The sequence below is a fragment of the Camelina sativa genome, chromosome 8, assembly GCF_030686135.1.
Source record: "Camelina sativa cultivar CO46 ecotype springtype chromosome 8, ASM3068613v1".
NCBI lineage: Eukaryota > Viridiplantae > Streptophyta > Magnoliopsida > Brassicales > Brassicaceae > Camelina > Camelina sativa.
In genome coordinates this window covers 3,732,570-3,759,948 of record NC_141887.1, presented here as the reverse complement: position 1 = coordinate 3,759,948, position 27,379 = coordinate 3,732,570, and the positions used below count along the sequence as shown (strand labels likewise).

The 27,379-nt window shown below is 37.2% G+C and overlaps 8 protein-coding genes across 10 annotated transcripts; 6 read left to right on the top strand and 2 right to left on the bottom strand.

The window, feature by feature from the left end:
- Positions 1-1,314: 1,314 nt before the first annotated feature.
- LOC147939639 (uncharacterized) lies at positions 1,315-3,467 on the top strand. Its single transcript, XM_087463081.1, has 4 exons — positions 1,315-1,513; positions 1,660-1,733; positions 2,044-2,943; positions 3,024-3,467. Exons 1-4 carry the CDS (start codon positions 1,315-1,317, stop codon positions 3,465-3,467), a joined length of 1,617 nt encoding a protein of 538 aa, XP_087319207.1.
- A 2,790-nt stretch (positions 3,468-6,257) lies between these two features.
- Positions 6,258-8,800, top strand: LOC104706065 (uncharacterized). The gene is made up of 8 exons (XM_010422195.3): positions 6,258-6,984; positions 7,187-7,243; positions 7,338-7,413; positions 7,688-7,767; positions 7,885-7,934; positions 8,032-8,116; positions 8,222-8,320; positions 8,402-8,800. The coding sequence occupies exons 1-8, from the start codon at positions 6,736-6,738 to the stop codon at positions 8,621-8,623; spliced, it is 918 nt and encodes a 305-aa protein (XP_010420497.2). The 5' UTR covers positions 6,258-6,735; the 3' UTR covers positions 8,624-8,800.
- A 52-nt stretch (positions 8,801-8,852) lies between these two features.
- On the top strand, positions 8,853-10,746 carry LOC104706064 (uncharacterized). Its single transcript, XM_010422194.2, has 3 exons — positions 8,853-9,169; positions 9,694-9,993; positions 10,210-10,746. The coding sequence occupies exons 2-3, from the start codon at positions 9,735-9,737 to the stop codon at positions 10,446-10,448; spliced, it is 498 nt and encodes a 165-aa protein (XP_010420496.1). The 5' UTR covers positions 8,853-9,169; positions 9,694-9,734; the 3' UTR covers positions 10,449-10,746.
- A 4,115-nt stretch (positions 10,747-14,861) lies between these two features.
- On the top strand, positions 14,862-17,408 carry LOC104706063 (uncharacterized). Its single transcript, XM_010422192.3, has 3 exons — positions 14,862-15,270; positions 15,836-16,507; positions 16,596-17,408. Exons 2-3 carry the CDS (start codon positions 15,906-15,908, stop codon positions 17,287-17,289), a joined length of 1,296 nt encoding a protein of 431 aa, XP_010420494.1. The 5' UTR covers positions 14,862-15,270; positions 15,836-15,905; the 3' UTR covers positions 17,290-17,408.
- Positions 17,409-17,439: 31 nt separating this feature from the next.
- LOC104706061 (xylulose 5-phosphate/phosphate translocator, chloroplastic) lies at positions 17,440-18,849 on the bottom strand. Its single transcript, XM_010422190.3, has one exon. The coding sequence runs from the start codon at positions 18,847-18,849 to the stop codon at positions 17,587-17,589; it is 1,263 nt and encodes a 420-aa protein (XP_010420492.2). The 3' UTR covers positions 17,440-17,586.
- Positions 18,850-19,088: 239 nt separating this feature from the next.
- On the top strand, positions 19,089-21,770 carry LOC104706062 (AUGMIN subunit 7). Of its 3 annotated transcripts, none has more exons than XR_015564263.1 (8): positions 19,089-19,227; positions 19,372-19,433; positions 19,607-19,698; positions 19,843-19,968; positions 20,317-20,418; positions 20,766-20,873; positions 21,070-21,168; positions 21,361-21,770. XR_015564263.1 is itself a non-coding variant. In XM_087462608.1 (8 exons), the coding sequence occupies exons 3-8, from the start codon at positions 19,693-19,695 to the stop codon at positions 21,550-21,552; spliced, it is 609 nt and encodes a 202-aa protein (XP_087318734.1). In that variant the 5' UTR covers positions 19,089-19,227; positions 19,372-19,433; positions 19,607-19,692; the 3' UTR covers positions 21,553-21,770. The 3 variants fall into 3 exon arrangements, 2 of the variants coding, with proteins under 2 accessions (XP_087318734.1, XP_087318733.1); XM_087462608.1 differs by having other exon boundaries at positions 19,856-19,968; positions 20,328-20,418; XM_087462607.1 differs by having other exon boundaries at positions 20,328-20,418.
- A 31-nt stretch (positions 21,771-21,801) lies between these two features.
- Positions 21,802-23,143, bottom strand: LOC104706060 (uncharacterized). Its single transcript, XM_010422189.3, has 5 exons — positions 22,947-23,143; positions 22,803-22,852; positions 22,387-22,492; positions 22,242-22,300; positions 21,802-22,070 (listed from the first exon to the last, which is right to left on the bottom strand). The coding sequence occupies exons 1-5, from the start codon at positions 23,037-23,039 to the stop codon at positions 22,025-22,027; spliced, it is 354 nt and encodes a 117-aa protein (XP_010420491.1). The 5' UTR covers positions 23,040-23,143; the 3' UTR covers positions 21,802-22,024.
- A 2,275-nt stretch (positions 23,144-25,418) lies between these two features.
- On the top strand, positions 25,419-26,971 carry LOC104706059 (RING-H2 finger protein ATL52). Its single transcript, XM_010422188.3, has one exon. It carries the CDS (start codon positions 25,662-25,664, stop codon positions 26,790-26,792), a length of 1,131 nt encoding a protein of 376 aa, XP_010420490.3. The 5' UTR covers positions 25,419-25,661; the 3' UTR covers positions 26,793-26,971.
- Positions 26,972-27,379: the final 408 nt, after the last annotated feature.

The following is a 27,379-nucleotide window of genomic DNA, read 5'->3' as shown; positions in this document are numbered from 1 at the left end:
CACAAGGATTTGAAGTACAAAATATAATTAATAGAAGATAATAAATAATGTAACATATGCGGATAAAATGAGGTTTTTTCTTCAGTTCATCATATAATTTATATAATAAAAAACATATTCAGACTAAACCAAAAACATTCGTTGAAATATGATAACAACAACGTCATGCACATAAATGAATAAAGAAAATTTAAGATTAAAATAAAGGAAAACAACAAAATATAGCCAAACTAAAATAACTAATGATTATAACAATAAATAGAAAACAATAACAAAAATTAATAGTAGCAAACTTGGGCCGGGGTCTCCTCCCTAGTTCGAATAAATAACTGTGTTTAAGTCGGTCTAATTGTATATGGGCTTTATAGCCATGAGCCTCAACTTAAATTTATAATCTTAACAAATTTAGAAAATACTTTTAATCAAAAATCACAAAATTATAAAATAACTAATGATTATAACAGCTTTTGTATTTATCACTGAAAATTATCCTTATATCAAATCATAATTATTTTTGTGTCAATTTAATTATCTATATTAATAATTATTTTAAGAAAAATCATAATTATATTAAAAATCACAATTAAGACTTTCCTTATTTAGAGAAACTTATTGAATGTCGATAGAATAACTACGTTAACAAGAATTCAAAAAATTTGAAGATTGTCCAATAGAATAATTACGTTAATTAATATGTTTCCATAACTATTTAAATCTCTTACTATGAAGTATGAAGATAATCCTTGAATCAATTTCCTTAAGTTGGTTTTTTTTTTTTTTTTTTACTATCATTGCATCCCAAGAGCCTTTCTCTGGATCATTATATAGCGATTATATTGTAAGACACTGGGACCAGATTGTTTACCAAGTAAAAGTCTTCAGGTTCTTTAGAAAGAAGCATTTACCTCCCGTCAATACAGACATATCTCAGCTCAGGAGTGTAAACGGCTTTTTTTATAGGTTGAGGATCCCATTAGTGTGTATGAGGAAGAAGCTGAGGACTAGTGGTAGAAGAGCTAGACAAATGGAGAAGAAGGAAAAGATCAAAAGTGGCTAAGGGTGGCTTAAGGAGTATTGAAGTCTCTTGGAGAAGAAGAGGGTTCTATCTATGTTAATGCACTGTCGTTTTACTTATTGCAATGTGTATTTAAATAAAACCTGAAACAGTAGGGTTTCCTTATCTAATGAAATCAAAACATTAATCTTCTACTCTTGCCTCCTTCTTATTTCTCTTATCTCTTTCTTCCCTTCCTTAACTCTTTTCTTACACGCGTTAGGTCGCAACCTAACATTTGGTGCTTTCATTGAGAGGTCATGGCTTCCACACCGGATCCACGACAAAGCTCTTCGAAACTTGAGTCTCGCGTGGTTGCTGAGACACCACAACCTAATGAACCGGCGGACCAACGCGAAGCTCGCCGCGACAGGGAGATGGCGTCGCTGTGGGAAGTGGTTCATAACATCAATGCTCAACTCCAGTCGTCATCGCTCAACCGCAGTGTCACCCCACCAGGTTTTACGACTCCGACGACCGGGGCTCTTCCTTAGACCCCAGTCACAGCTTCGGGAAGCGTTGAGCAGAGCCGAGCAGAAAGGGTGTTGCCTTTAGCTAACCCTAGAACTTCCGAAGGAGTCATAACAGCTCCGCCGGTGGTCCAGAGGGTGACGCTTCTGCAACAGCGAGTGGAGATACCTACCGAGGGTTTGTTGCCGACTCCGCCGGCGGTGCAGAGGTTGGAATACGCACATAATCGGGGAGATTTGCCGTGAAAACGAGTAGATCTACCACTTTTTGAAGGTCAGAACCCAGATGATTGGTTGTTTAGGATGGAAAAAGGGTTCTTAATGAACAATACACCGAAGTATGCGAAGTTGGAGGAAGCGGTGGCTTGTTTGACTGGTTCGGGAATAAACTGGTGGAGGAACTCGGAGGATAGGATGCGGATTACCAACTGGAAAGACTTCTAGGATCGATTCAAGGAGCGATTTAAACCAAGTCGAGGCTGCTCTACTTTGGATTACTTGCTCAATATCCGACAGCAGGGTACGGTCGATGAGTACCGAGACAGCTTTGAGGATTTAACGGTGGAGTTACCCCATGTCTCTGATGACGTGTTAGAGGCGGCGTTCTTGCGAGGGTTGAAGAAGAGCCTGCGAGACCCAATGATCAGAAGTAGACCGGTGGATATGAACGTGATAGTAGACATGGCAAGACTGGTGGAGTTTCAGGAAAACGAGAACTCGAGCTATCAGCGATCTTTTCCAAGACCGATGGGTTCACCGTCCTATACAAACCAGGGACATATGGCACGGAAGCCACAAGAGGTGACGAGGGTAGTAAGTAAGCCTAACACTGGTAGTGGGTTTAATCCTTGTAGGCATTGCAGTGACAGATGGTTCAGTGGCCACCGATGTAAACCAACGCAGAAACTTAAGTGCTTGGAGGTCGATGAGGGTGAAGAGTACAATGCCATAGCTGAGGAGTATGAGGAAGCCAATATCGAACCGGAGGATGAACCTGAAATCATAAACTTGGGGTCGATGGGTGCAGAACAATCGATGCGACTAAAGGGTAAAATAAAAGGTAAACAGGTAGTTGTCATGATTGATACAGGGGCAACCCGAAACTTCATTTCTGACAGATTGGTGCAGGAGTTGGGATTGAATGTTTCAGGAAACAAGGGTTTTGGGGTGAGAGTAGCTGGTGGCCAGATTATCAGAGGGAAAGGGAAGTGTTCTGGTGTTATGTTGGACATTCAGGGGGTAGAGATCATTGAAGATTTCCTACTCTTTGACCTGGGAGAGACGGAAGTCATCTTGGGATTTCCTTGGCTTGCAACCTTGGGTGATACCCGGACTAACTGGGGTCTACTTAAGCTGAGCTGGCAGATTAGAGCTATGTGGGTGACTATAGTAGGCGATCCTGCCTTGAGCAAGGTGCAGGTTTCTCTGAATTCGATGGAGAAGATTTTAGGAAGAAGGGAGTGGCCTATCTTTTGGAGATAACTGCACTCTTTGAGAAGGAAGAACCACCAACAGCTCGTGAAAATGTCTGGGAAGTTTCGGGGTTGTTGAAGAAATATCATGGAGTTTTTGCGATGCCCCACAAACTACCTCCAGTCCGCAACTGTGAACATGCAATCACACTGAAAGAGGGAGCTGGTCCTGTCAACTTAAGGCCTTATCGGTATTCGTTTGTGCAGAAGAATGAGATAGAGAAGCTCATTCAGGAGATGTTGGATGCACAGATCATTCGACCAAGTGTTAGTCCCTACTCCAGCTTAGTTCTGTTAGTCAAAAAGAAAGATGGAGGGTGGAGGTTCTGTGTGGATTACAGGTCCCTCAACACCATAACAGTTCCGGATAGATATCCTATTCCAGTAATTGAGGAGCTTCTTGATGAGTTGAATGGAGCGAGGGTCTTCTCGAAACTGGATCTTAATCAGGGTATCATCATATCAGGATGAAGACGAGTGATGTGGCTAAAACAGCTTTTAAGACGCATCAAGGGCACTACGAGTTGCTCATGATGCCTTTCGGACTTACGAATGCACCTTCAACCTTTCAGTGCGTCATGAACGACCTGTTCCGACCTCATCTTCGTCGATTTGTTCTGGTGTTTTTCGACGACATATTGGTGTACAGTCCTAGCATGGAGTCACACTTACAGCATCTGGAGGCGGTGTTACAGTTGTTGCAGCAGCATCAGTTCTATGCTAACCTCAAGAAATGTTCTTTTGGACAAGCAAAGGTTGCGTATCTAGGACATATAATCTCGGGGGAAGGAGTGGTTGCAGATCCTGATAAAATAGCTACCATGATTGACTGGCCTGACCCTCGATCAGTTACGGAATGAGGGTTCCTTGGTCTAACCGGATACTACCGCAGATTTGTCAAAAATTATAGACAGATAGCGAGGCCTCTCACCGAATTGCTGAAGAAGAATGGATTTGTGTGGACTCCGGTGGCAACAGCTGCTTTCCAAGCCCTTAAGCAAGCAGTAACCAGCCTACCATTCTTAGTGTCTCCCAATTTTGAGAAGGAATTTACCATTGAGACTGACATGCTTTATCCCAAGAGAGGCGACCAGTGGCATTCATTAGCCATGCTTTTTCTGCACAAGGGCGTATCAAATCAGTGTATGAAAGGGAGTTGATGGCTATTGTCAAGGCAGTTACGAAGTGGAAACACTACTTGACGGGCATAGAATTTGTTATCAAAACTGATAAACGAAGCTTACGACACTTGCTGGAACAGAAAGCCATATCAACGGTTCAACAAAGATGGGCAGCCAAATTGATAGGGTTGAACTACCGGATAGAGTACAAACCTGGAGTGGAGAATAGAGTGGTTGATGCTCTATCCAGGACACCCGCAAATGAGCATCTGTTATAGCTCACGCTTACTGCACCTCTGTCTCTGGACAGGCAAGAATTGCTGGAGCAAGTGAAGAATGATGGTGAACTGGGAGAAATTTTTAAAGCCTTGGTGAAAGGTGATAAGACGAAGGAGGGGTACAGTCTAGAAAAGGGCATGTTGCTTAAGGAGGGACGCTTGATCATACCTACAGGATCTCTGTCTCTGGACAGGCAAGAATTGCTGGAGCAAGTGAAGAATGATGGTGAACTGGGAGAAATTTTTTAAGCCTTGGTGAAAGGTGATAAGACGAAGGAGGGGTACAGTCTAGAAAATGGCATATTGTTTAAGGAGGGACGCTTGGTCATACCTACAAGATCTCTTTTCATTCCAAAATTGTTGGATCAGTTTCATGCAAGTGCTGTAGGGGGGCATGAAGGAGCCCTTAAGACGTATAAGAGGTTGACACAAGAGGTTTATTGGAGAGGAATGAGGAAGGATGTCGTCGATTACATCAGAAAATGCCAAATCTGTCAGGAGAACAAGTATTCCACACTCTCACCCGCAAGGTTGTTGGCTCCTTTACCCATCCCCAAACAGATTTGGACTGATACCAGTCTTGATTTTGTCGAAGGGTTGCCAAAATCCAAAGGGTTCAATGCTGTTCTGGTTGTGGTAGACCGTTTATCCAAGTACAGTCACTTCATAGGCTTAAATCACCCCTTCACAGCTAAAACAGTGGCTGAAGCCTTTATCAGAGAAGTGGTCAAGTTACATGGGTTTCCCGAAACAATGGTATCTGATCGTGATAAAGTGTTCCTGAGCAGTTTTTGGTCAGAACTTTTTAAGTTACACGGCTCGGCTCTACACAAAAACACCGCTTACCATCCTTAAACCGATGGTCAGACGGAAGTGGTAAACCGTTGCTTGGAGTCGTTTCTCAGATGTTTCACTAGTCGGAGACCAACCTCTTGGGCACAATGGTTTCCATGGGCGGAGTACTGGTATAACTCTTCTTACCATTCCTCTATTAAGAACACACCATTCTATGCAGTCTATGGCAGGGAACCACCCAAACTTGTTCGATATGGGGATATGCCTACGGTCAATGCTCAGGTGGAAGAGTTGCTACGGGATCGTGACAGCTTGTTGGTGGAGCTTAAGGAGAATCTCGAAGTGGCTCAGCAACAAATGCAGAAACAGGCCAATAAGCATCGCCGTGACCTGCAGCTAGAAGTGGGAGATTGGGTTTACCTGAAGTTGAGACCATACCGTCAACAGTCCTTGGTGCAGAGAAGAAATGAGAAGCTGGCTCAGCGCTACTATGGACCATATCAGGTAGAAGAAAAAGTGGGCAGAGTAGCTTATCGTTTACGACTTCCTGAGCACAACCAAATCCACCCGACCTTTCACGTATCACAATTAAAGAAGGCGGTACCGAACACCTACACGGCTCAAGCACTACCTCCAATCATCACTCCCGCCTTGGAATGGAACACCAAACCAGAAACCATTAAAGACATCCGCAGAAGCATCAAGGATAAGAATGGAACTGAGGTGTTAGTTCAGTGGAAATGGTTGCCATCAACTGAGTCTACTTGGGAATCTCTGTCCACTTTGGTTAACCAGTTTCCAGATATTAACCTTGAGGACAAGGTTAGTTCACTTCGGGAGAGTATTGATAGGTTGAGGATCCCATTAGCGTGTATGAGGAAGAAACTGAGGACCAGTGGTAGAAGAGCTAGACAAATGGAGAAGAAAGAAAATATCAAAAGTGGCTAAGGGTGGCTTAAGGAGTATTGAAGCCTCTTGGAGAAAAAGAGGGTTCTATCTATGTTAATGCACTGTCATTTTACTTATTGCAATGTGTATTTAAATAAACCTGAAACAATAGGGTTTTCTTATCTTATGAAATCAAAACATTAATCTTTTACTCTTGCCTCCTTCTTATCTTTCTTATCTCTTTTTTCCCTTCTTTGACTCTTTTGTTACAGGCGTTAGGTCGCAACCTAACACTTTTGCACAGTGATCTTGGACATAGTAGAGAAGACCTGTTGTTTGGTCAATAACCCCTGGTTGCCCTCTCGGTGGTGGTCTAAACAGGATGCAAAAACCACATGTTTTGGGTTTAGTGGCTCTGAGCTCTCCAAGCGCGAGAAAGCTGAGAGTTTTAAAATCCACAAGTTCTTGTACATTTTAATGTATTTACATAAACACCCCATTTATTTCAATTCTTAGCACATTAAGTACAAAACTCTTAGATTTATAGTTGAGAACCTCATAAACGCAGGCAGAGGAGAGAACACTGAAAAGAAAACATTTTTATGGTCGAATCCAATAAAATCGAATCCTACTTTTATCTTCCAATACAAAAAAAAAATGGCTACTCTATATCAAGCTTGCTCTTCGTCTTCAACTACACCATTGCTTTTGGCGAAAAGGGTGTTTTCTCTAGCTTCATCGCCGCATAGCTTCACGAGCGGATACAAAATCCCTCGCCATTGTAGCAGCTTCAGAGCATTTAGCTCTGCGTCTACCTCAATTTGTATCGATTTAAAGGAACTGAGAAGCAATGAATTGGTGGACTTGGAGTATGCAGAGCTAAACATCATGCATAAGATATCTGAAGTATCCTCCTTTCTTTGCTATTTGTTAACTCTAATTTCATTTTCTTTTATTGTATTTGTATTGCTTGTATTTCCGATAAATGTTATTTTCTCTCTGTTGTTCCAAGTTGAGAGCTTTTCATCTGCATAGGCTCTTCTAATTAGTGGATATTGGATAGGATTGATTTATCATTTGTTTTTTTTTTCTCTGTGTTTGTTTTCAGGAAGTGGGTCATGTAAGAATCAGACAGCATGTTAATCCTCTCAGTTCCTCTTTCTCTGTAAGTTGATGATTTTGCAAAGTTTGTGACAGCTTTTTAACCTTGATATGTGAGAAAGCATGTATGATTTACAAATGGTCTTTCTTTCTGATAGAAACCAGCTCCAGTTCCTGTTTGGGATGAAGTTTATAAGGATCCATCACTTCCTTTGATGGTGGATATTGGAAGTGGTAACTTGTGAGCTTACTTAGAACTTGTGGGACTTATGTTTGCTTCTTCAAGTTATGAGCGAGAGATGATTTCGTAGGAGGCAAAATATTATTTTACCACCAATCTTGTTCTCTCGATTGATGAGTTTCACTACACACTAGTTATCTTGGAAGCTTTTGTTTGCATAATTGGCATCTTTTCGTGGAATCTGAATACGATTTTGGGCAGTCTTATTAAATGGTTTTTGGATTTGGATTCATCTACTAATCCTGTGGTTACTTCCTTATATTTTAGGTAGTGGCAGATTTCTCCTATGGCTAGCTAATAAGAATGCTGGATCGACAAATTACTTGGGGCTGGAAATACGTCAGAAAGTAGGCATCAAGCTCCTCTGACAGTTTCAAATTCACTTGACTATTCATTTGCTTTAGCTAGTTGTAGTTTCGGTTACATTGGCCTAACCAAGTTCAATTTCTCACATTTCTTTGCAGCTGGTCAAACGCGCCAACTTTTGGGTGGATGAGCTCGGACTTTCAAACGTGTAAGTTATTGCATTCCAAAACCTTAGGAAGATCTTTACAATACTTCTCTGTGTTATACTAACTTTCTTTGATGGATATTTTGGAATGGGTTTTTAGACACTTCATATTTGCAAACGCCATGGTTTCCTTTGAACAACTGATAACGAGTTATCCTGGACCGTTGGAGATTGTCTCAATCTTGGTAAGTGATAAAGCATCTGAGTAAGAGAATGTTTCCAGGCTCTGTCTTCTAGATGTGATAATGATGATCCAACTTGTTTGTTTTGGGGACGTGTTAAAAATGCAGTGTCCAGATCCTCATTTCAAGAAACGTCATCAAAAGAGACGTGTTGTCCAAAAGCCTTTGGTAAATTCCATTCTTCAAAACCTAAAACCTGGCGGAAAGGTAAAAAAGCTTTATTTACCCTCTAATGCTTACCAACATTATTTACTGGTTGTTTGAAGTTTTGTTTTTGGCTGTGAACAGATCTTTGTGCAATCAGATGTGCTGGATGTGGCTCAAGACATGAGAGATCAGTTGGACGAGGAATCAAATGTTCTTCAACACATGGACGACACAGTTGAGACAGAGGAGGATGGTTGGTTAATGGGAAACCCGATGGGTATACGAACGGAACGAGAGATCCACGCAGAATTCGAAGGTGCAAGAATCTACAGAAGACTTTACCAGAAACGTCAGCTTACATGATTCAGTTTTGTTTCCAAACAACCAAATTTGGTCGTCGTTTGAGTTCTTTAGTAATGCTAACCGAATCGTTTAAAACCAAACCGTACCAGGACTTTCTTAGTTGATTAAAAACAAGACATGTGACTTGTATTAAATGATAAAAATCTGTAATGGATTAGGTCATTAGGTGTGTGTCAATTTGACTGGAATCAGATCCTTATCGTAATAATTTCCATTATCTGTAGAACTTATTCGTATGTATTTTATAAAAATATTATTAATTGGTCCAGAGAAAAAAAACAATAAAAAGGACAAATGTTGAAAAATAGAGAGAAAAATCTGATTAGTAAATAATAAAATAAAAAACGAAAAGCGTGGCGGGGAAACTACGGCTCGATTAGCAGCGTCTCAGGCGTTTCCTCTGCTTCGACAAAACGCGCAAGTATATAGATGCAGACGACGTTGTGATCTTTGGAATTACGAAATCGAATCAAGTCTTAATCTTTCTTTCTGGGCAATTGCTTGAAGACCGTCGCAGTATCGAATTCGGAGAAGAAAAAAAAATTGGTACAAACACAATCTTTAATCTTTTGTTTAGATTTATAATTTCTGGAGTTTTTGTGTATTTGAATAGCGAGTGTTTGTTTAATCTTCTGATATGGGAATTATTTCAGTTATGTCTATGTTTGAGCCTACTGAATCTGAGATTTTTATAACCCTAGAAATCAGTGCTATAAACCCTAGACTGTTTCAAAGGAAAAATTTATCCTTTTTGTTCGTTTAGAGAAGGAATTGTACGTGTGGACAAGAGAAATCGGATTAGAATGTTGGTGAAAGTTTCTTAATTCTTAGTCAGAAGCATCTTTTGTGAATAGATTGTTTCGATCTGTAGATTAAAAAGATTACTCTTTATAAGTCTCTTGATGCCTTTTCTCTTGAGGTTTGAGTGTTTATTTTACTAGCATTAGCCTTAAATTTAAAGTAGCCAAACACTCACTTTGCCCCTTAGTAATTGATCTTCACAGAGTTGATGTAATTAAGTATTCTGTTTTCTTTCATAATCTAATGTCAATGTGTTTTCTTCTTTACAGTTTGGTTACCCTTTGCTCTGAAAACCAAAGTGTGAAAAAAGATGGGAGATGATCAACGTAATGATCACAATGACAAAGGACTCTTCCACCACTTAGCAGGATTTGCAGGCGGACATTACCCACCTCATCATGGTCACGGTTATGGTCATCATGGTCATGGTTATGGAGCTCCTTATTCATACCCGCCTCCTCCTCCTCCTCCTCCTTCTTATGGCTATCCACCAGTTGCTTATCCTCCACACGGTGGTTACCCTCCTGCTGGTTATCCTCCTCACGGCTATCCCCATCCATCTCACTCTGGTAACTTCAGTCTCAACTTTTACATTCTTCCTCATACAAATAGGATCTTTACATGTTGGTGACATTTAGGCTTTTGATTGTTGTTCTGCGTTTGCTTATATGTTTAGTGTTATTTCGTTTTCGCGATCCTATAACCTTTAGCATCTTTAGCAAATGGCTTTTGAAAAGAGTCCTTTTGACTTGATGTTTGATGAGGAAACCAAATTAATGTTACAGGACATCACCACGGAGGTCTAGGAGCTATAATAGCTGGTGGAGTGGCTGCAGCAGCTGGTGCTCACCATATGTCTCACCATGGACACTATGGTCACCACCACGGTCACGGCTATGGCTACGGGTATCACGGTCACGGTAAGTTCAAACACGGCAAGTTCAAGCACGGAAAATTCGGAAAACGCTGGAAACATGGCATGTTTGGGAAGCACAAGGGCAAATTCTTCAAGAAATGGAAGTGATCTCTTTCCAAAAGATTGATCCAACTTCAAAGACATTATCATTACATAGTAATAAATATATTAACAAGTCTGTAAAATTACATATGTAGTAGTTATACCGAGCCTAGCTAGAGGTTAGAAAGTTGTGATCTTTCTTTCATTCTGGGTTTTGGTTTTATGAAGCTTTTTATTTTTGTTTTTACTTTGGCATGTATAAAGGTTTCTCCTTTTCGTACATAGTTGGAAACTGAGATCCACTTGTTTGAAAACGATCGAGTCTTTAGTATTGATGTGGAATCGTCAATAAGCTTCTTGCCTTTTTTTTCTGGAGTTGAAGTGTATATGATTAAGACTTGTTTAGTGAAATACTTATCCACTTTTGTTTATTGGGTTTCTTGGTTTGGTTTAAGGAATATATGACCGTAAAAAAAAAAAAAAAAAAAAAAAGTAACTTGGATTTTGTATGTAAAGAGAGAATTAGATGCTTTTGAGTTTGTTGCCAACCTAGGAAATTTACAAAGTGGAAAGACAAAAATGCGAAAAGAGTGAGAAAAGTTTGCAAAAGACAACATTATCTCTCCAACCTGTCACTAGCTAGTTTTTTTTTTATTTTTTATTTTATCTACTAAATTTATACATTTCTCAATTATTTTATCAATGGTTGATCTGTATATATGCAATGTGATATTTGATGATCCTCTAATTAATCATATGATAATTGGATGTATACGACTAATAAAAATAAAATAAAGGATTAGGCGGGTACACAAACTTTGATTTGAACTGAGTCTGTGTTTGTTTAGACTCTAGATTGGTATATATTAGTTGACTGAGGTCTTAATATATACACATTCACTCATATGACCACAAACAGTTTGAATATATAATTTGATGATAACAACAACATGTCTCAACGTTTAGTGATGCTCTGATTTGAGATTTTAGGAATAACATGTGTTATTAAATATCAAAAGTAGAACATGACAAAAGATTGGTTTAACCATAATTTTGACCTTGTTCATTTATCCGAACTTTCATGGATGCTTACCAAATATATAAATTGCAAGCTCTTTAATTATTAAGAATTTTGGATCTGTAGTGAATAAAGAAAAAGAAACTACTTAAACAAATCCGGGAGGTAAGAGTAGATGAATAAAAATTAAAAACTATTGTATTGATAAACTTAGCTATTAACTCTTTACGACTTGAAACAATTCCAAAGTCGTTCAAGAACGGTCAGTAAAAAAAAAGTAATCAAGATGACCAAACGGTATAAGATCAGATAGAGGTCGGTCACTAATTGATTCTCATAATCAAGTGTCCACATATTCTGAAATGGCAAGAGGATGGATGCAATCAAACTCTCTAAAGCAAAGAAAAGAAAGTAACATTTTGATGCATAAAAATGCATGTAAAAAGAGTATCCTGAAAAGAATGGTTTATAGATAAAGAAGAGAAGACAAAAAAAGGAAAGATAATTGACAATTTCGTAGACAAATTAAAACTTAATATTCATGGGTTTCACGTGTTTATCATCCTATATTAATCGAACTCGAAATTGCTTTTGCATGATGCATTTATTTGTTTTGTTTAACCCCTATTAGATCTTAACCAGGGGCGGATCCTCCATATATATGGGGGGTGCAGGTGCATCATATGGATTAAAAAAAATATACGTATATTATATAATTTTTATAGCATTCACCACATTAAAATATGTAAAGTTGCACCCTACGTATTTATTCCTACACCTCAATAAATGTTAATTTTTGAAGGTTTAAAGCCCAATAGATATACCAAATTTTAAATCTATTTAATTTTCTTCTTTTTTTCTTTTGATTGAGGATAATAATAGGTAATTTTCTTATAAATCTAATTAAATCCTTCATGCAAATATTTGTTTTCCATTATTTTCTAAACTACATAAAATGTATTGTATTGAATTCCTTTCTCAACGTGAAACAGAGGATTAGAGAAACAAAAAAACTCATTTTTAAGTGACTGTCTTATATGTTATATTGAAAAAAAGTAGCTTGATTATGTCACTAATGAAACAGTGATAAAGAGATTTAAGTCTATGAGTGAGCCTAGAATATGCTTGTAAACTATATACTTAAAAAAAATTTAAATAATTTTTTAAATTATTAAATACACTTTTGCACTCGGTGAAAAATATTATTGGATCCGCCACTGATCTTAACTATGCAAAACTTCGGTAACTAGCGTACCGCAGTCCATTAAAGGTTTCAACAAACACGAACCACACAATCTATACTGATATAAACTCCGTAACATCATCTCGCATATAATGTGTGTTCTCTCACACTTATGCTTGTTTGGTGCGCTTACTCTTCAGCAATGACCACTACTCCACTTTTATAATATCCACGAAATAACCAAAAAAAATCTCTTTGAGAATGTTAGAAAAAAGACATTATCAATATTCTAAAGCATTTTTCTATTTTTTGCTTAATTAGAGGATTCTTTGTACTCTTTTTTTTTTCTAGTCCACAAATCTTTACATTTTTATATTCCTCTTTTTCTGCTTGGTTGTACCCAAGATTTCCATTTTGCTTAAACGTTCCTTTTTTCTTGAAACCCCCAATTCATTTGACACAAAACAGTTTAAAACATCATTAATCCAGAGAATCTAGACATGACCATATATATTATGTAGTTAATAGTTCTGATGCAAAAGAGAAAGAGGGCAAAAGAAGTTCTGAGATTGATGAAGTAAATGACAGTAAGAGAGGCACATGTCGAAGATGTCAGCCTCCTCGAAAACCCATCTCTATCCTCTTTCCTCCTTTGCGGCTCTTTCTTTCCTTTTTTTTTTATAATCCAATTTCTTTGATTTATATTTCAATCATCTTATTTAGTGAAACTTGGATGTGTTATAATTTGATACTAACCAAATCAAATTAATATGAAGTTATGAACACTAGATATTAGTATAAACAAACTTAGCTATTCTATCTACATGTATGGTAGGTATATGTGTTAAAGATAATAGTATGGTTTATAGTAAACGTAGTGCAAAATATTATTATCCATTTTTTTATGTGGTGCATGTAAAACATTTCACTGTAAATCTGGTTTGCGATACTAAAATGATTAAAAATAAATTTACGAGTTTCGATGACCACGTCTAGTAGACTACTAGTGCATTATTTCATCAAATATTCAAATACATGTAATTTTTTAAAAAAGGTTGCATTCTTGAAAAATCTAATAAAATAAAGTGGACAGTTGGGATATGAAGTCAGGCTTATGTGTCTGAAAGTGATTAGATTTTTTCTTTGTTTCTTATTTTTGTATGTAAATATTGAATGGGAAAAGAAAAGGAGAAACATGGCTACAGCTGTATTCACGTACCCATCCATCCATCATCTACTTATATTCTTAAATTTTTTTTTGTTTATTCCATATTCTTATAAATATTAGATAAAACTCATAAGCATTGCGTTTTGGTATTAATTAAGCTGTTTCATTTGTTATTTGACTTGTAGTTTTGCATTATTAGTAGCATCTCTTTTTTTCCCTCACCAAACACTACTAACCTACCTCCTAGTTCAATAATTCGACTTCGTTGAAGTTATTGTTGATACCATAAGTGATACCCATTTATTTAATACTAGATCATTAGTTCCTCAACATGCTTTGAGGATGGGACTACTATTTTTTAAAAGTTAAAAAAAAAAAACTAGGTATAAAATATTGACAAGACAAGGATCTCATTTCATATACAGAGAATTTAAATATCTAATTTATTTATTAACTTAAAATAATATTTATGAAATTTTGTTTACAATTATTAAACTATCTCAAAAGAATTCTGTTTTAAAAATCTTAAAATATCTATATAATATAAGAACCAAAAAAAAAAAACTAATATATGATGTGATAGAATTTGAGTGGACAGTTGTTTTAAAGCATTAATTTCCATAGCATGTTTGTTAGTACACATTTAAGAAACCATATCAGTTTTAAATAGATAAAATAAACTTTACACTTGAATTTTTTGTAATAATCATAACTACTACTATCATGTTTTTATACTATTAAACTTTTATACTAGTAATTAGTACCGAGTAAAATTATTTTAATTATATAAACTAAAATTTTGATGTATGAACTCATATCTAAAGCTTCCATATCATATAAAAACTAAAATGTAGAAGGAAATTTATTATACTTAAACCTTACTTTTTACTCGATAAAATTTTGTTACTCTATATATGAGTTCATTATGCCAAAAAAATCGAGTTTAAACTACAGGCTGATTTTGCAGAAAATTGTCAAAATGAAACACATTATATTTGTTGTTTCGAACCAATGAAAATATATATATATATATATATGTATTTGATATTTGTTTGTACGTTGACGTTAAAACTTAAAAAGGATAAAAAGAGGAGATAAATTGTAATATAAAGGAGCAAAAATAGAAACCCCTTTATTTGCGTTTATATTCTCCCCGTCAATTTCGTTCTGAAGAATATCTCCATTTTTTTTCTTCGGGTGTTAGAACATTTTTTACTTACACAGCAAAAACGAGAGAGAGAGAGATAGAAGAGAGAAGAAGAAGAAGAAAAGTTTCTCTCTTTGAAAGCCAAAAAAAAAAAAAACGAATCATAATAATCTTAAATCTCTCTTCTTTCTATGAATTCCATGTTCATGTTACATCTCTCTTGATTCTTCTCTATCATTTCATTTACTCACATTTAAAAAAAAAAAAAAAAATCTCTAAAATTCTTCTGCTTTTGGTTTTACGAGAGGATATTGAAAGGTTCTAACTTTTCTTGAATCTTATCATATTGTCTTGAAAATAATGCTTAAACAGGTTTGTATCACAACTCTAATTTGCTTTCTTTTTTCTATCTGCTCATTTGTTGTAAAATCCTAATTCCATAAAGTTTGTTCCTTTTTTTTTTTTTCATTAAAATTTTTAGCTCATTTCACTTGATTAGATTCTCTCTCTGCTTCTTTGTTTCTTTTTACCTTGACTTCAATTGGTTATATATAGCTTAATCAGCTTCTATTCAGCTTTAAGGTTTGTTAAATGTAATGAAATTTGTCATGTGCTGTTTGTTTAATCTAAAGTAATTTAATTTCTTAGAGCTAGATGTAGCTTGAGAGTTTACTAATGGTAGAAGTCATGTGATCGTTGTTCTTTAAAGGTTTAGAGCTATGTGGGAAAATAGGAAAGATATTAAATTTCTCTAGCTTAGTGGTGTTGTTATAAACAAAAAAAAAAAAGAGGGAAACTTTAATTTCAGTACAAGTGTTTAAGCCTATTAGTTGCTTGGCACCAGAGCTCAAGACTGTGTTATTTTTTTTTCCAGTGTTCTGTTGATATTGGTTTAACTTTAGTTTAATCTCTTTCGTCTTTGGTGTTGGCTTGTTAGGTTGACTGATCATACCACCATGGATATGCATCCTCTGTGATCCAATGGGGAGATTTTTTCTGACATTTTAATGGATCCCCAAGCTTTTATTCGCCTTTCAGTAGGCTCTCTTGCCTTGAGAATTCCAAAGATCCTTTTAAACTCTTCCTCAAGAACAGATGAGAAGAAGAACTGTTCTTCCCAATGCTCTTGCGAAATAAAACTCCGAGGTTTTCCCGTTCAGACAACATCTGTCCCTTTGATGCCTTCCCTAGATGCAGCTCCTGACCATCAGGGCGTTTCCACAAGCTTTTATCTTGAAGAATCTGATTTAAGAGCTCTCCTGACCCCTGGATGTTTCTATACTCATGCTCACTTGGAAATATCGGTTTTTACTGGTAAAAAGAGTTCGAATTGCGGGGTTGGTGCTAAAAGACAGCACATTGGGATATTTAAGTTGGAGGTAGGTCCTCAATGGGGAGAAGGGAAACCAATGATTCTCTTCAATGGATGGATCGGTATCGGAAAGAACAAGCGGGATGGTGGCGCTCAGCTTCATTTGAGAGTGAAGCTTGATCCTGATCCTAGATATGTTTTCCAGTTCGAGGATGTTACTACCTTGAGCCCTCAGATAGTTCAGCTTCGTGGCTCGGTCAAGCAACCTATCTTCAGTTGCAAGTTTAGCCGAGACAGGTGACATTTTGATTTTATTCATAGTTGCACAAATCTTGTCTCTTTGTGTTCTCTGTTTAGTAACTGACAGGAGCTATTGATTCTTCAGGGTGTCACAGGTGGATCCGTTGAATGGATACTGGTCAAGTTCAGGCGATGGAACTGAGCTCGAGAGTGAGAGACGTGAGAGAAAAGGCTGGAAGGTGAAGATACATGATCTCTCTGGCTCTGCAGTTGCTGCTGCTTTCATTACAACTCCTTTTGTCCCATCCACTGGCTGTGATTGGGTCGCCAAGTCCAACCCGGGTGCTTGGCTTGTGGTCAGACCTGACCCATCTCGACCCAACAGCTGGCAGCCATGGGGAAAGCTCGAAGCTTGGCGGGAACGTGGGATCAGAGACTCGGTGTGTTGCAGATTCCATCTTCTATCAAACGGGCTAGAAGTTGGAGATGTTTTAATGTCTGAAATTCTCATCAGCGCTGAGAAAGGCGGGGAGTTTTTAATCGACACGGATAAACAGATGCTAACGGTTGCAGCTACCCCGATTCCAAGCCCGCAGAGTAGCGGAGACTTCTCAGGTCTGGGACAATGTGTCTCTGGAGGCGGGTTTGTAATGAGCTCAAGAGTGCAAGGGGAAGGAAAAAGCAGCAAACCCGTGGTTCAGTTGGCTATGCGGCATGTAACTTGTGTGGAAGATGCAGCCATTTTCATGGCGCTTGCTGCAGCTGTTGATCTTAGCATTTTGGCTTGTAAACCTTTCAGGAGAACAAGCCGGAGAAGGTTCCGGCATTACTCTTGGTGAAAAGAAGGCTACTCTCTTTTGTGTTTTTTTTAGTGTACAGTTTTTGAATTGGACTCAAAAAGTCTCATTGTATTAGGCAGAAACTGGCTTGAGATTAAGAAATTTAACTCTTCTCAGAATCAAGAATATCAAGTAGACGAGGTCAAGAACTAAAGTAGATCAAAGTCTTTGAAGCAACTGAACCAGTTAACAGAAATGAAGAATCTAGTCTCATAATAAGATTAAAAACAACAAAAACAAAAAACAAAACTTGGAAAAGAATAAAACAGCTTGAGGAAACCTTGCTTGGATTTGCCCTTAGTTCTTCTTATCACCTCCCACTTCAATCTTCTTCTTCTTGGCAGTAGCCTGAGAATACAAGAAGGTACCGAAAATAGCAATGGCTGATCCAAGAGCATTCAAAGGCCTAACAGGATTCCTAAACACCAAAACCGTAGAGACAATCACCACAACTCTCTTCATTGTATTCCCTACAGAGAAAGTCAAAGGACTGATCTCATCGAGTGCCTGATACGAAGATTGGTTGTACAAATGGTAGAAGACACCAGAGAGCAAAACCCAAAAGTAGAACGTTGATGGTTTCCCAACAGATGCAATGGCTTTATGATAACCAGGAACCCAATGTGATCCTTCAACGAAGATCGCCACGGGGAACAAGTAAAGCAGAGAGAGTATACTGATGCAACCGTATAGATTCAATCCATCAATCTCTTTGAAGCTCTGTAAACTTCGTTTAGAGTAAATGTTACGCAACACGAAACCAACGTTACTAATCATGGCTCCTGATAAACCACCTATGTTGAATGAGACTTCAGTGACTGCAGCTAAAGAACATCCCATAACAATTGGAAGAATCGATAACCAGACAGCTATAGGGTACGAATCACCGAGCAGAGAAGAGAAAATAACAGAGAACACAGGCTCCGCTGATTTGATAACATGAGTGAAAGAAACAGCGACTTTGGAGAAAGAGACACAAGCTGAGATGTGTCCAACAGTGTGGAACAATGCAGGACCAAGGAGAGCAACGATGAAAGGTTTCGAGATCTTAGGGCAAGGGTAAAGCTTAAAGGACCATAAGATTAGCATCCAAATAGAACCTGCGAAAAGCTGAAACGAAGCGAGAAGCCATGGATAAGGGAAGACATTGAGTGCCTTTTTGTTGAAGATGTTGAAGACGATGTTCTGAAAATACCAAAGACCGAACACGATCCCTAGCTGGAGCGTCTTGGCCTTCTTCTCTTTCTTCTCAGCTTCGCCAAGATCGGATTTTTCGTAATCCCCGTCTGGATTTGAATCCGATGAGTTAGTTGCAGCGGCGGCGGCGATGGATCTAGGTTTCCTCGAGAACCCAGATGAGTAAACCGGGTTGGTGAGTGAAACAGAAAGCAAGGGTTTTGAATCGGCGCGAATCGGAGAAAGCCCTAATGGGTATCTGTGATTGAAAGGTTTAGAGTTGGTGAAGGGAAGAGCAGAGAGACGGGTCGGTTGTTGACGGGTCCGGGTCTTGTGGAGGAGGAGACCCGGGTTTAGGGAAGGAGATAGATTCAGTGAGATCATTGCTGCTTAAGCAATAGAGCAACTCAGCAAAACACGAACGCAGGAGAGAGAGAGAGAGAGAGAGAGTAAAAGAGATAACTTTAGGTTTGAGAGCTGGTGGGTCGTCGTCGGCTCTGGACCAAACGTCAGAGATCCGTTGGGAAGTACAAATTTTTTTTTTGAAAGCTCTGTTCTTGGAGTTTGTGTCTCCCCTGCCAAAATACAATAAATTTAGGTTCTTTTTTTTTGCAATCACAATGGAGATTTTATACGGGGTTTAACTTAATTGTTCTTCTTTTGGCTATTCTTGTAGGTTATTAGGTGATAAATCTCCTTTCTCACAGCAAAATCTCCAAGGAGATGCTGGGGTTCGTGATGAAGAAACTGTTCGTATTCAGTGTAAGTGTTTTATCTGATCATATAGACTATGTTTCCATTATTGCTTGATTGATAGAAATGTTGCTTAGTTCCGTTGATATTTTGGTACTTGTGGGAAGGGTATGTCTATTGGTTTTGATGAGTAAAGTGATATCTCGTTTTCAGATTTGGCAGAGATCGCAAAGTTTTTGGGGATTACACCAACTGTCGATATAGAAGCCATTCAAGTAAGCTTGTTTAGATTGTTAGATCATCTTCTTCCTTTTTTTTTTTTTTTATCTAGACTTACTGGATTTTTCATTACCTATATTTGCTCAAGTTCCATGATTTGTTTCAACAACGATCAAAGATTTGTAAATTTTTAGACTTTCACGATGCAATAATAGTATCATTGCTTTAGGGACATGGAACCTATGAAGATCGGATGGAAATGCTTCGAAATATTGTTGATTTAGTGGAGGCAAGCCTCTTCTCAGATAATCCAGAATGGAGGTAGATATTTCACTTGTATCTGATATCATCCGCCAGTTTTTATCATTAGAGTAGAATTTTGTAGTCTGTTATCTTCCTAATTCCCGTCTACATTATAGTTTGTCTTGTTCTTTGAGCATAACAATGATTTTGCTTATTCTTCAGTATTGATGAGCAGGTTGCCAAAGATATCCAGCTTATAGATGCTATTGCAGAGAGACAGTCTCTTATATTTTCTGAGGAATGCAAACTGTTCCCTGCTGATGTGCAGATCCAGTCGATATATCCATTGTAAGAACTAGTTTCTCCTGTTATCTCCAAGTTATTGCACCTTTTGTCGTTATTTAGTGATTGTGGGTAATGGACTTTTACAGATGAATTGTAAATGTAAACTTAGTTTTCCAAATCAACATATGAAACTTAGCCACTATGAGCCACAAGGGTTAGCTATGTGTGTTTTGGTGCCAGTTTTACATCCTTTTTTTTTTTTACTTATGCTTCCAGATCTATCTGGTCTTAGAGTTTCCATTTGAGATCAAGCTTTTTAAGTTATACTACTATTGTACATGCAAACCTAGGTCCTTAGATTCTTGCCTCATGTTTCAGCAGATGTAGTGACATTATGTTCCTTAATGGAAGTTTCTTTGCAGACCAGATGTTTCAGAACTGGAGACAAAACTTTCAGAACAGGCCAAGATTCTCTCTAATCTTCAACAGAAAGTCGATGACTTGGCAGCAAAGGTGTGTTTTGTTTTGACTCTGAAGTAAAGAGCTCACTGGACCAATTTGCTGTTTCGTCAGACTTGAAATATTTCACCTAATTTATTGCTTATCGCACGTTACCTGTAAACTGCATATACCAATTGTTTAACATATAGCTCCTATATCTCTTTATAAGTAGCTTTGGTTCTGATGTATCCAAGATTTGAACTTCATAATCTAATTACTGTAATATGTACGTATATGCAAACTCAATTCCTACTACTTATTGACTTGTTGATATAAGGCCTCAATCTTGTCTTTTTTAACAGCTAGGTCCAGATTGTTTTCATTAAAGATGTCTTTTTCTGCTTGATATTTCCTTTCAGCATGCTTACAACCCAGATGAAGAATATACTGAAGTGGAATCTCAACTAAGGGCTCGTTTAGAATCGTTTCTTGAAACTGCTAGGGCGTTCAATACAATCTACACAAAGGTATTTCTTTTTCATTCAAACTCATAATTCTCTCCGTCTATCAACCTAAATCAGCTGGAAGCAAAATGTTTAACTTAAGCGTTTTTCTTGTAGACATAAAATGTGCTATGTCTCTCTAACTTTTGATCTGACTAGCTTTTCCAGAAACTGAAAAATAAGCCGCTATATCCTTATCACTATGTTTGGATTTTTTCAGGAAATTCGTCCATGGACACATATGATGGAAGTGCCTCAGCTTCATGGTTTTGGTCCTGCTGCAAACCGTTTACTGGAAGCATATAATATGCTTTTAAAGGTACCTAATTGTCTCCTTCTATCTTAATACTTGGAAGTATATAATATGCTTCGTTGTATCGACTATATTGACTAGCTCTCGGCAGATGTAACTTTAGTTGATAACTGTGTTCAAGAGCCGGATCAAGTCCATATCAGTTATACCTGATTCTGATAACACAATGGAATAAAATGAGTTGTGTATTGTCAACAGTTCCTAGGAAACTTGAAGAACCTAAGAGACTCACATGCAGCACTTTCCATTGGATCATCGGGGACAGTAGCTGGAGAGCCTTCTTCTGTAACCAGAATCGTATCTGAGTGTGAAGCTGCATTGACTGTTCTCAATAGAGATCTTGGAATCCTCTCTGCTTCAATTGCTCGTGAGCAAGGCGAGCGTCTATAACTTTCACGAATTGACCATACTTGAAAAGGGGCTGCGTTCATTGCATCATTCAATCCTACTCCATGAATGTGATGATTTGTATTTGTTAGAAATCATTTTAGGTGTGTGTTTTGATCTCAAGAATTGTAACTCTTTTCAGCATTTTTGTTTTGTTTCCGTGTTGCCAAACTTATTTAACCAAATCCATTCTAAAAGTAAAATCTCTCATCGTTTCTGAATGCAAGTCTTAGACTTTGATTTGTACAATGGTTTATAAGATTTGATGGATTTAGCAATCATAAACGTAAACGTCTCATATAAACAACCCTATACGCAAAAATTGACAATTGTAACAACAATCAAAGCCTTATATGGCTTCAAACCTGATAGAGCAGAATACTATCGGTCTCTCAAGCTCAAGAGCTACGCTCAGTTTTGGCAAAGGTAAAAGAAAAAAAAAGTCTTCATTGACAAACTCTCTTCTTTGATACAATCAAAAGCTGCCTCGGACACCTTCTAAGCTTTCCCCGATTGATGACCTGCAAAAAAACAGATCGATATACAGATGTTTCATATCCTTTAAGAAATCTTTGCACATCACCAATCATTCCTATTGACCTCAACTAATGAGAAGTGAGAACCACAATGATTGTCAAGTTTCCAAAAAGTGGTAGCAAAACCAAAAAGAGAATTGTTCGCTTTAACCTTACTTGTACATACAATACTTGTACTCTTGGCTTCTAATCAAATCTTTTTCGCCTTCTTCAAGCTGCACAACAAAACAAAGACATTGCATACAGAATCTACAGAAAACTCAACATGATCATAATCATCATCGTTTTTAAAAAGTCTCACCGGATCACTCTCATAAATGAGTTCATAGCAAACCGGAGAAAGGCATCGCAACGCACAATTCTCTTTTGCTATTGCAGATGATTTGCATTGCCAACCCCATAACCCACTGTTTGTAATTCCACAACACAAAACACACACAAAAGTGAGCAAAGAAAAGCCAAGAATTTTCTTAACTAATTCACAAGTTTAGCCAAATTGTTCTACAATGAATCACAATACAACCAAGAATCAAGCCACAAACTTTCCCAATCTGTAAGGATAGTAACCAAAGAATCAATCTTAGGGTAACACAGAGAACAAAAAAGTTTTTTCAAAGCTGATGGTGTTCCTTATCAACCTAATCACATCAGTAGAATCAAGAAAATTTTCTCAACAGAAGCATTAAAAAAGCAATTCCTTTATAATTCTGAACTAACCTCTCTATATCAGCATAGCATTCGTTCTTCTTCTGCCTGATCTCTACATCCTACAAAATAGATAAAAAATTGATTCCTACCGCAAAATCAGCAACCATATTGCAACGGAGCTTAGAGATTTGAGTCGAGCACAGAGATACTTACGGAGATAGGACGAGGAGATTTAGCCAAAGCACATGATAAGAAACAAAAGGAGAGTATCAGAAGAAGAAGACAACGAGCTCGGGAAATTTCCATGGCTTCTTCCCCGATCGCAGTGTGGTGGTGGTGGGGCTTACTAATCCCAGCTTTCGATTTAGAGAAGAAACGGTTTTTGAGAATTCTTGAGAAAACCGAACCGGTTTTTTCCGGTATTATTGTATGGGCTTATATTGGGCCTATTTTATATTTATTTGGCCGACCTGACCAACACAGGTGGACGTGGGAATGATGAAATGTGGTGGACAGATCACTGCATAAAAAGACAAAGTTTAATGCCGACTTAACCTCAACTACTTCCTCGATGTGAGTAATCAGATTAGATTCTAGTCTATCTTTCAACCTCATCTTTTCTTAAATGTAATTTTTATTCGTTAATGGAATAATTAGTGAGAGATGACAGTAACTTTGGACTCAAGTTGAAGCATCGGAAACTTTTTTTTTTCCCTTACCCTCACGGTTTATAATAGTAATACATTGAGCTATTTGGCATTCGTCACCACGTGACATATATTATATAACTGATAACCAAAGGTTTGATTATTTACTTACTAATTCCTACTGCCCTTTAACAATTAAAGTTATCTTCTTCTTTACATCACTTCAATTATTTGGTGTTCATGTCCACTCGAAAAAAGATGAAAGTATGTACAACATTACATTTCAAATGCTCTAAAAACATACAAGGATATCACTCTCTTTCTTTGTACTCTGATTTTTTTGTTATTTTGCCATATTGTTTTGTAGTCATTTTGTATATATTTGGTTAAAATATGAAAATGTTGGTTAACAATACTTCCCAAAGGATAAAAACTCAATTTTGAAACCATGGTAGAGACACTTACCTATCATTAAATACTTTTCTTTTTTAGCATTTGATACATAGATTTGGTTAGAAATCGAATTAAATATGTTTGTTTAGCTCTCGCATCTTTGGGTTGGTTTGAAATAGATGGTTCTTTTCCCCCCTCCAAATACAAATTAAGACATACATTTAGCCACGTGGGTTTATATATTCATATCGTTTTATACTAAAAGAGTCAGTGCCTCACATGACCGACCCTGAGCTAAGGCAGGTGAATCTCATACTTTATGCGCTTAAAAATATACATACGTGTAAATTGTAATGCAGTGGTCGATTCTTGTTATCATGTATTCATGGTGTTTAGCTTTTATTTTATTTTCTTTTCGAGTTATATTGAATTCATGCCATGTGAATTGTGATTATCAAGATCCCAACACAAAAAAAAAAAAAAGGATTACAAGCTCAGAAAATAGAGCAAAATGAACATTACAATGCCTCGTAGGTTAGGATATCTTTCGAACAACGGACACTATATAATAAGTAACCAACCAAACGATCAATATATTAAAAATTACATGAATGATTAGCAGTTACCAGGTGGCCAATATATGGTCAAGACTCCTTTAGGTAGTCGTGTTCACCAACAAATGGTATGCTTGAAATGAAAGGTACTTAACCCCTATATCTACGTAACTTCACCCATTACCAAACAATAAAAAAAAAACATGATAAGTATCATCAGACCTATCATATATATATCTACTATATATCATTCTCAAACGCCTTACGACAATGCTTAAAGATATACACACACGACAAATGTATTATCTACTCCTAATTTTGTGAATTGCCCGTTTACTTATCTAGAAGACATTTAAAAATAAAAATGAAACTTGTAACAGCTATCTTTAAACCTTTTAGTTCCATGTATATTTGTGTTTCTTTGGTTAAATTTTTAGTTCCCATATTGTACACAAGAGATCATTGTATTTGTTAATATATATCCTAAGAGACAACAGGTTAGGCCAAATCATTCTTTTCACGAAAGCGAGACCATCTAAATACCTCAACATAAATAATTAAGGTTTAAAATTTATTTATTTAAAGAAAGTTAGTTGTAAAATGATGTTAAACATGTACAACAATATTAATAAACATCCAGACATATCTTTAAGAAAAAAAAGAAAGTTAAAAGTTAATATTATTGAATTCTAATTTATAAAAATTTTTGAAGAGTTCAACAAAATCATTAAAAGTGAATAAGTGAATAAGTGAAAGATTGTTAAAGATTGAGTTTTATTAATTAGTTTTCTAAAATCTTGTAAAATGGTCTAAACAATTCATGTATTTTTGTGATACTTTCATGACTTTATTTTGTAAATAAAGTGTCTAAAATCATGAACCAATAACATAATAATTGAATTCATTAACAATTGTAGATTATTTTGTTTTAATTGAATAACACAAAAATTTTAATGACTTTAATAAAGTTTGAATCCAATAACTCAAATTTGTTAAAATTTTAAATAACTTTTTACAAATCACAAACTAATACCTTTAAATCTAATAACGGTAGATTCTACATAACATTTAAAAAATTTTAAACTCTGTTTAAATCTTAAACAAATAATCTCCACTTATTTATCCAATTGTCCAAAGATATTAATCAAACTCAAAAAATAAACCACTTATTTATCCAATTGTCCAAAGATATTAATCAAACTCAAAAAAAAAAAAAAAAAAAAAATACACTCTTTGGAGAGAGAGACAGTGACACTCCACCTCAAAACTCTCTCTCTTCATCTTCTTTCATCTTCGTCCTCCATTTCTCTCTCTTCTGCAACACAAACAAACAAATGGGTTCAATGTCAAACCCTAACCCATGGTCACCATACGATTCATACAACGATTGCTCTCAAGGAGTCTGCAACATCTACTGCCCTCAATGGTGTTACCTCATCTTCCCTCCTCCTCCTCCTTCTTTCTTTCTCGACGACGACTCTTCCTCCTCTTCCTCCAACACTTTCTCCCCTCTCCTCATCGCACTCATCGGAATCCTCGTCTCCGCCTTCATCCTCGTCAGCTACTACACTCTCATCTCAAAATACTGCCATCGCCACCACTCCTCAGATACTTCTTCTACTCTTAACCTTAACAACAATCGTAACGGTGAAGGTACCTTCTCTTCCACGCAAAGACTCTCCAACACCAATACTACCGGAGATGGTCTCAACGAGTCTACGATCAAATCAATCACGGTTTACAAATATAGAAAAGGAGATGGTTTCGTCGATGGTTCTGATTGCTCTGTTTGTTTAAGTGAGTTCGAAGAGAACGAGAGCTTGAGACTGTTGCCGAAATGTAACCACGCGTTTCATCTTCCTTGTATTGATACTTGGTTGAAATCTCACTCTAACTGTCCTCTTTGCCGCGCTTTCGTCACCGGAGTTAATCATCACACTCACACCACCACAACCGCGGTTGATGATGATGACTCAGTCGTCGTTGTAGCTAACCGAGCCGTACCGGAATCGGAAATCGATTCGAATTCAGCCGGTTCTCAAAACCAAACCGGTGATTTCGATTTCGGTTCCGTTGTTGTTGCGATCGAAGATCTGGAAACCGGATCTCGGAGTAGTAATGACGGTAGATCGGGATCAGAGGAGCAACGACGGGAGAGTAAGGATGGAGAGTCGCAGCCGATTCGGAGATCGACGTCGCTGGACTCTGGTGTAGTGGTATCGATCGCTGATGTGCTGAGAGAGATTGATGATGAGGAGGAAGACGGAGGAGAAACCGGCGGCGTCGGGACTTCGCGGCGGAGAGAGGAAAGGGGAGAAGGTGACGACGACGGGAAGACGACGACGACGACGGCGGGGGGGAGTGAGAGAAGCGGAGTTTCGAGTTTTGTGGTGAGGAGTTTATCGACGGGGAGGTTTGTTTTCTCGAGGTATGATAGATCGAGAAATTACCGTTTACCCAATTAAATTAAAACACGTTTTATTTGTTTTACTTTTTATTTTTAAGTAAATGTTACTATGAACATAAACTTAAATATCATTGACTCTCTTTTTTTTGTTTGTTAATACTGTGCTTAGTAAATGTTTTACTGATATAGTAAACACTTTTTGAAGATTAAGAAAAAAATAATCATTATTTTATGTAATTTGTTGTCTCCCTCCTCCTGAATTTATGGAACATCCACTACAAAAAAACAATGTGATTTTATGATTACTAACAATGAAATGACCTAAAAAGATACTAAAAAGAGACGAAATGTTTACCCATGGTGGAACTCCAATAGCTAGCTTGTTGTCTTCATACATCATCGACGATCTAGGGATAAATCATAAATGTGAACATGTTGACTAAAAATCACGTATAATCCAAAAAGAACATGCTGACAGAAAGAAAAGTTGGTGATCAGAGAAGAATCTTTAATAATACATGCAAAACAAGTTAGTATGCTCATCGATTTCGAACGGAGCATAAAACGATGAATACATTTGCAGGGTTGTAGGTCCTTTGGGACCCCAACTCAAATAAAAACTTACCACTCGTAAATACCAAATGA

Bases quoted from the DNA above. Each gene is read 5' to 3' on its own strand.
- LOC104706061 (XM_010422190.3), bottom strand. From the start codon at position 18,849: ATGATCTCACTGAATCTATCTCCTTCCCTAAACCCGGGTCTCCTCCTC.
- LOC104706062 (XM_087462607.1), top strand. From the start codon at position 19,631: ATGGAAATGCTTCGAAATATTGTTGATTTAGTGGAGGCAAGCCTCTTC. The intron at 20,419-20,765 runs GTGTGTTTTGTT...ATTTCCTTTCAG, and splicing joins TCGATGACTTGGCAGCAAAG to CATGCTTACAACCCAGATGA. The intron at 20,874-21,069 runs GTATTTCTTTTT...GGATTTTTTCAG, and splicing joins TCAATACAATCTACACAAAG to GAAATTCGTCCATGGACACA.
- LOC104706064 (XM_010422194.2), top strand. From the start codon at position 9,735: ATGGGAGATGATCAACGTAATGATCACAATGACAAAGGACTCTTCCAC. The intron at 9,994-10,209 runs GTAACTTCAGTC...TTAATGTTACAG, and splicing joins TCCCCATCCATCTCACTCTG to GACATCACCACGGAGGTCTA.
- LOC104706063 (XM_010422192.3), top strand. From the start codon at position 15,906: ATGGATCCCCAAGCTTTTATTCGCCTTTCAGTAGGCTCTCTTGCCTTG. The intron at 16,508-16,595 runs GTGACATTTTGA...TTGATTCTTCAG, and splicing joins TGCAAGTTTAGCCGAGACAG to GGTGTCACAGGTGGATCCGT.
- LOC104706065 (XM_010422195.3), top strand. From the start codon at position 6,736: ATGGCTACTCTATATCAAGCTTGCTCTTCGTCTTCAACTACACCATTG. The intron at 6,985-7,186 runs GTATCCTCCTTT...GTTTGTTTTCAG, and splicing joins TCATGCATAAGATATCTGAA to GAAGTGGGTCATGTAAGAAT. The intron at 8,321-8,401 runs GTAAAAAAGCTT...GGCTGTGAACAG, and splicing joins ACCTAAAACCTGGCGGAAAG to ATCTTTGTGCAATCAGATGT.
- LOC147939639 (XM_087463081.1), top strand. From the start codon at position 1,315: ATGGCTTCCACACCGGATCCACGACAAAGCTCTTCGAAACTTGAGTCT. The intron at 1,514-1,659 runs GTTTTACGACTC...CCGGTGGTCCAG, and splicing joins CCGCAGTGTCACCCCACCAG to AGGGTGACGCTTCTGCAACA. The intron at 1,734-2,043 runs GTTGGAATACGC...ATCCGACAGCAG, and splicing joins ACTCCGCCGGCGGTGCAGAG to GGTACGGTCGATGAGTACCG.
- LOC104706060 (XM_010422189.3), bottom strand. From the start codon at position 23,039: ATGGAAATTTCCCGAGCTCGTTGTCTTCTTCTTCTGATACTCTCCTTT. The intron at 22,493-22,802 runs GTTAGTTCAGAA...AATTACAAACAG, and splicing joins TGCTATGCTGATATAGAGAG to TGGGTTATGGGGTTGGCAAT. The intron at 22,071-22,241 runs GTAAGGTTAAAG...GTTTTTTTGCAG, and splicing joins TACAAGTATTGTATGTACAA to GTCATCAATCGGGGAAAGCT.
- LOC104706059 (XM_010422188.3), top strand. From the start codon at position 25,662: ATGGGTTCAATGTCAAACCCTAACCCATGGTCACCATACGATTCATAC.